Consider the following 7311-nt stretch of genomic DNA (forward strand, 5'->3'; position numbering starts at 1 on the left):
TTGTTCCTTTCACTTTGATGTAAAAGTCTTTGATCAAGCAAGACATTAGATCTAAAACCTTTCAGTGAGGACAAGAGGGAGAAAGCCATGCTGGGAATTACATATCTGTGTCTCCTGCTCCCATATAGTAAGTGCTCAATAGATTTTGTGAGAAGTGAGGTTTAGGTCCTTTGAGAGGGAGAGCTAAAATGCAGTGGCATAGTAACAGAAAGATAGCCAGAGGGTAGAAGCAGGGGGGTGCCCAAGCTTCAAAAATAATGTCTTTTAAAGATAAAAAGGAATGTGAAATGTACATGCAGTCAAAACACCAGTGATCATTTGTTAAAACTTTTTTTTTAAAAAAAGGGAGGATACTTTTTAAAAAATACATATTTACTTCTTCAGTAATCAATACCACAGACCGAATTTTGACCTCAGATCTCATCTTTGATGGGAAACTGATGATTTGGGCCATCAAAAGTGTGTATGTATACAATGGCAAAATGGATTGCGGTGGTTATTATAATCAGAAAGGTGCTCAGTGATCATATGGATTATGTTGCCATTCAGTTTAGCAGTTTGCAACCCACAGATACTAACAGATGCCGCAATCTTTTCAATGTAAGCTTTGATTTCTTTTCAATACAAGATTTTATATAGTTATTGTTAAAACTCTCACTCTAGAGTTGGATGTTTTGAGAAATCAAATTTGTATGTGAATTAAGGAACATTCATCCCTTAAAACTGAAGAAAAATTTCATTATTTTAGCAGAGTGTAATGTGATGGTGTCCATTTTTCCTGTGCCACATTGCTGGTAGGCTATCATAATTTCTTTCCGTATAACTAAATCTCAGTGAGCTTTTTGAAATCCTATCTTGAATTCTTCTTTTTGAAAACATTAATTCCAGTCTTCTTTTAGTACTTTTCCGGTCATTGTGATTAAACTCAAAAATCAGTTTAAGGAAAAAGGATCTTTTAGCTCTAGTTTTCTCTTCTTTTTGTTAATGTTTGAATGGGTTGTATGAGTGAGGCTAAAATGTAAACATCCTGCTGTCCTATAACATAAAGAGATATTATTCCATCTCTATACTTGTTAGAAGAGGGATGATCTTACCTGCAGCAACCCACCTATGGGTTAGATATGGTAGCTCAACATGTTTACTCCGATGCAATACTTAGGAAAATATTGTGGGTAAACCTTATTTATGCTTGTAATCAATAATACATAATTAAATATTACAGGTTTTGTTTTCCTAAACATCAAGACTGCTAGTATTCAGCCATAATGAAGAATTTTCTTATATAGATTAATTACTTCATTCATGTATTGAAAAATACTTCATTCATGTACTGAAAAATTCTTTGCATGTTGCCTGTGAACCCGCAGTGCTTGTAGGTACCAAGGATAAAGTAGTAAACAAAACAATGATGTGTCCTACCTTCAAGGAACTTACAATGTATTTGTTATCAATTTTCATCCATTTGTACAGTAAATATACCAAAATCAAAACAATGTAGATTATAATTTAATTGCCTAATCTTTGTTTTGTGATTCAACTGGTACTTGGGATATTTAAGCATATATAGTGGAAACAACACAAGATCAGGATCATGGGTTTAAATCTCATCTTCAAAATGGCTAGTTGCTTGCACCAGTTGCTTAACATTTCCAAGCTTTATTTCCACTTTTTAAAAATCAGGATAATAACAATCTCACTAGGTAGCTTTGACAGTTAAATATGATGTACAGAGACTAGTACAATCTCTACCATATGGTCACTGTATGATAAATGCAAATTTCCTGCCCCATCCCTACTTCTCTGTTGTGTTTTTTTGAGCTATCAAAATGAGTATCAGTTATTATTTATCTAATGATATTTGGAATTAAAAACCATAAACAAAATTAGGATCAAAACTACTTTAATATTCTATAGGGCAATAAAACCTCAAAATTGTGGTTTCTTCTTTATGTGGACAGAAAAAAATTATTATATCTTATTAGTTTTACAAATTATAAAATGACTGAACCTAATCAATTTTGCTAAATTACAATTTTCTAGACCTAGAGAATCAGATGACTTTCAGATAGTCTTGTTAGAAAATAGTCTTAATGTGGGAATTAAAGTGGCAAGTAATCATGTTTTTTTAAAAAAGATCACATAGCACTAATACAGATTACTCAATTCTAGAATTCTGTATAAACCACTGCTTTTATATGTCAGAAATCATCTCTTGTATATATGGATTCCATAAAGTTTCTATTTTCATCTCTGAGCAAGTTAAAATTTTATGATTATTCTCCTTGCTAATATTTTATCATCAGTAGAAAAAAAACACAAATAATTTGGAAAGTAAAGTTACATAAAATAATTTTATAAAAGTCTGACAGAAAAAAAGGTTTAACCCATTAGGTACTGAAAATAACTCATGGGTGATTCTGTTATAGCAATTTAAAATTATAATAAGAAAACAAGAGTTTTTTGTTTCATAGGACTTTTTTTTTCCACTTCTGTTCTTCTTATTACAGCATTCTAACAGATGTTTTAAAGATCGTATATTCCGTGGGTGCTCAAACGGCAGTAGGATGGAATTACCTTTTAGAGCAAAATATGGATTGTCACTTTCAGGTGCTGAAAAAAACAAAATTCTGTGTGCATTGTCAACCAGCAAACATCAGGAAAAGTTAATGAAATAAGTGCACTAATTTAAATTGTTAAAAATAAACTGATATAAATTCAATGAAGTCACTAAAATATTGGCCACTAATTCCAAAGGCATAAAAAAATTGAATCAGGATTTGATTTGGTTTGACTTTACCTCCCCAAAATATATACTGACAAAATGCAAATAGTGAAAACAGATATTCCCTAGTTATTAATCAAGTGACTGATACTAGACAAATGCCCATGTTTTACTTTTAAAACCTTGGAGAAAAATTACCACAAAATTACATTCTTGTATATAAGATGTTGTACAAGATGCTAATCAAAGTTCTTTGAGGGGTGCCTGGGTGGCTCAGTGAGTTAAGCGTCTGACTTCAGCTCAGGTCATGATCTCATGGTTCATGAGTTGAGCCCAGGGTCCGGGTCTCTGCTCTCAGCTCAGAGCCTCAGAGCCTAGAGCCTGCTTTGGATTCTGTGTCTTCCTCTCTTTGTTCTCCTTGCCCACTCATGCTCTGTCTCTCTCTCTTTCTCAAAAATAAACATTAAAAATATTTTTTAATTTAAAGTTATTTGAAATAATAGGTAAATAAAATTACTGCCAGAAAAAAAAAATTAAAAGTTCAACTGGAACATTAAAAATGTTAGCCAGTAAAGAATTTACTACTGTTTATGGTAAATTATAATTTTATCATGCATTTCTTTCTTCTATTCTCTTAAGATATTGGTAGCCCGAGTTAGCTTCTATTACATAACACATACTATGAGAAGTCAAATGCTCTTTATTTCTTCAGATTAATTGAACTAAGAATGGGTGGAAAGGTCATCAAGACACAGGAGTTGGTGCCTCTTCCTCATTCAATCTCCAGAAATCCAAAGGGACTGCAATTAGCCTGGAAATTTTTAAGAGAAAATTGGACCCATCTCCTTGAAAAGTTGGTATTCATTTATATCCAATGTGTGTTCTTCCACCTAGATGTGCCTGAAACCACATATTTCGGTCACCTGAAACCAAGTATAATGATGTGCATATGAATGTGAATGATCCTATTTCTTCCCAAATAGTTTGATGAACCCTGTTAGTTTGAAAACTTTATAGTCCAAATTATTCTGTCGAGGTGTGAGGGAGAGGAATGAGAAGTGAATGGGAAATAGATTTCTTGCACTCAGTTGGGAGCAAATGTGAGCTAAATTAAGTCCAGTCATCAGCCCCTGTATCACACTCCTCCTAGCTTCCTCACCAGCTCAGAAGAACCCATATATAGTGAAGTGAAGCCATATATAGTGCATTAAACACGTTTGACTTGGTTTGTTAATATAGTTTGTTCTAGGGGGAAATTTCAGGAATTTTTTTAAATTGGCATCAGCCTTATATTTTATTTATTTTTGATAGACAGAGAGAGACAGAGCACAAGTGGGGGAGGGGCAGAGAGAGAGGGAGACACAGAATTTGAAGAAGGCTCCAGGCTCCGAGATGTCAGCACAGAGCCTGACGCGGGGCTTGAACTCACAAACTGAGAGATCATGACCTGAGCTGAAGTTGGACGTTCAGCCCACTGAGCCACCCAGGTGCCCCTAAATTTCAGGAATTTTGATGAGAGCTAATCCCCTCTCTCAGTTCCCCTGGGGAAGTGGTACAGTGGAGAACTTAGAGGTGCTGACTGGAAGTGTTTGGGGATCCCCCCTTCAAAACTCCATTGGCTCTGAGTCTTTTCTGGAGTTTCAACTTTTCAGAGAATCAGAGCTCACTCCAGCATGCGCCTAGGCCTAAAATATCCCCCAGAATGAACCAATAATGATTCAGTTTCATTGGAAGGTACAGGATGGCTTTGCTTCCTCTCACAAAAACCCCTGCTGAGGCACTCAGTCATTCCTCATCCAAATACAAAATGTCTCTTACAAACTATATGGAAAATACCCTCAATCCAAGAGCTGTGCAGTTTGCTCTGTTCATCTTAATGTCAGTTTGTGTCTTTGATTCTAGTCCTCCCCAGTTCCTCTTCCCTCCCATTTGTTAGCCATGAAGGATTCAGAGTCCTCCATAAAGCTTTGTGTAAGCAAAAAGAGCATTTTCTCCCCTCTCCCAGGCCTTTAAGGGATTGACATTCACATGGGACCAAAGAGAAACTCCATATATGTAATTTATATATATAATAAAAAATGTGTGTGTGTCCTTAAAAACTCTGCAGGAATCATTGGTTGGGGTGTTTGTATGACTGTCAGTTCCCTCTTGAAATGATCAGACTTTTTCTGCAATGCCATAGATTTCCTTTGTCACTAGAAATGATCCTCCTGCCTGACCATGTGCACAGCCTAGACTTGGACTCATTTCTAGGATGTATCTGTGCTCTGCTTTTCAGCATGAATCCCTTTGACGTATGGTACAAATTCTCTATATAAGACACCAGGGTGAAGGATAGAGTCTGTGGCTGCAAATGACAGTTCTACAAAATAACATTGCCCCCCAAAACACAGTGTATAAATGCAGTGGATTTCCAAAATGGGATGGGGAAGTGTGTAAGACAATAAGTAGTACATTAGAGTGCAAGAAGAACGTATTACTGTATATACTAGTTCTAACACTATTAAATTTTCTTTTTAACCTACAACCTAATTGATAAATAAAAATATGTATATTGGGAAGTTCTTAGAAAAAATTCTTTACCAATGGAGTACATAATAAAAAAATATAGACAATGCTGCTTTCAGCATAAACATCAATTTAAACATAAACATTGCTGACAAAGATAGTCACAGTTCCTAAAAAAGGCTTTATCTACATTTTTATCTTATGGTCAAATTTGTTACATTTCATAACTTTGGGATTTTACTGGATAAATAGGTTATTCTTATAATAATTAATAGTGTATATGGTAATATACAAACATCATACAGTGCCACATATCTGTTTAAAAAATTTTTTTAATGTTTATTCATTCTTGAGAGAGAGAGACAGAGCACGAGCATGGGAGAGGCTGAGAGAGGGAGACACAGGATCCGTAGCAGACTCCAGGCTCTGTGCTGTCAGTGTAGAACCTGACATGGGGCTCAAACTCACAAACTGTGGGACCATGACCTGAGCTGAAGTTGGACGCCCAACCGACTGAGTCACCCAGGTGCCCCATGAATGCTACATATTTTAAAAACAAATGACATAATAAACATAAGGCTGGTATTTCTATTAAATTTGTGGGTTTCCTTTTTGTCTTCAAATTTGACTAGGCTCATTTGCCATGAGAGTGATCATCTCTGGAACAACATTTCACTCCTCTTCCAAGGAGTTACAAGAGGTTTGTGATTCCCTATTGCTAACAATTTAAAAATAAGTGTTCAGGGGCTCCTGGGTGGCTCAGTCAGTTAAGTGTTGGACTCTTGATTTTGGCTCAGGTCACGTCTCACAGTTTGTGGATATAGTTTGTGGACTTGGTTTGTGGGTTCAAGCCCCACATGGGCTCTGTGCTGACAGCACAGAGTTTGCTTGGGGTTCTCTCTCTTCTTTTCTCTCTCCCCTTCCACAACTTGCATGCATGCTCTTTTTCTCTCTCAAAATAAATAAATAAATAAATAAATAAATAAATAAATAAATAAACAAGTTATAAAACTGAGTACAAACTTAGATATAATTTGGTTTAAAGTCTCATTTTATTAAAAGAAAATAAGTAGTTTGTCCAATGTCATGTAGCAAGTAATTGGAGGGGACAGGTCTAGAACTTCTTAAAATACAGGTGTTTATAGCATTCAAAATAAAAATTACCCATGAGACATGAGTCCTTTCATATTATTTCTTGCATATTACAACATCACTGAAGGGACTATGTTGAAGTTTGGAAGAATACTTAAAGGTATTGTAACAAAACTACTGTTGGTGGCAATTCCACTTCTTTTTAAAAGCATTCTAATGTTTTACATATTTCCAAAATAAATATTGAATTGTTTATTCTTTAAAGAAACTAAGAATTACAGAATTTAAATCCTGGCTCATGACTTACTCTATGACTTGGTTTGATCACTTAAAGTTTTTATCCAGTGTGCTCACTTGTAAGATGAGGATTTATCATTCCTGTCTTACATTATCTATTTGAAGATAAAGTGAAATAATAATTATACACAAAAAGAGAGGAATAAAACAACCATTTAGAGGTTGGCAGATAAATCATTCCAGTGTTTGTATAATTTGCAAGCTGTTTCGAACCCCTTTGCAAGAGCAAGTTTTAATGAACTATGCCAGTAATTTTTTTCTTGCTTATTTTTCAGGTGAAACTGTTCTTTGAATCTCTTAAGGCCCAAGGACCATATCTAGGTACTTTTCAAATTATTCTGGAAGCCATATCCAAAAATATCAAGTGGGTGAAGAAGAATCTTCCCACTCTGAGGACTTGGCTACTGGTTAGTATTTAAATGGTCAGTAGAAGAGCACATCAGATGTGGGCATGAAGTCAGCAAAGCTCAGGTCAAAGTCCTGGATATTTTGTCTAAAACAGTAAGAAGCCTCAACAAATCAACCAGCACAGATGCCTGCTCTCAGCTGTTGTTTCTAGCTGACAGATGTATGATGTTGAGGTAGGGGAAGGCCAGTTCAGTAGGCTATTTAAATGTAAACTTCCTGAATAATGGAGATATGTGGAGATGGAGATATAGATGTATAGACATAGCTGTAATAGATTAGCCGCA

At 35.3% G+C, this 7311-nt stretch overlaps 1 protein-coding gene across 1 annotated transcript in view; it reads left to right on the forward strand.

Annotated features, from left to right (window-relative positions):
• Positions 1-7038, forward strand: part of LOC113593183 (endoplasmic reticulum aminopeptidase 2) — a 74555-nt gene extending 67517 nt beyond the window's left edge. Inside the window, 5 exon segments of the mRNA XM_053222073.1 lie at positions 2508-2586; positions 2589-2692; positions 3435-3577; positions 5854-5930; positions 6895-7038. Coding sequence (XP_053078048.1) covers positions 2508-2586; positions 2589-2692; positions 3435-3577; positions 5854-5930; positions 6895-7038 — 547 coding nt within the window.
• Positions 7039-7311: the final 273 nt, after the last annotated feature.

The sequence above is a fragment of the Acinonyx jubatus genome, chromosome A1, assembly GCF_027475565.1.
Source record: "Acinonyx jubatus isolate Ajub_Pintada_27869175 chromosome A1, VMU_Ajub_asm_v1.0, whole genome shotgun sequence".
NCBI lineage: Eukaryota > Metazoa > Chordata > Mammalia > Carnivora > Felidae > Acinonyx > Acinonyx jubatus.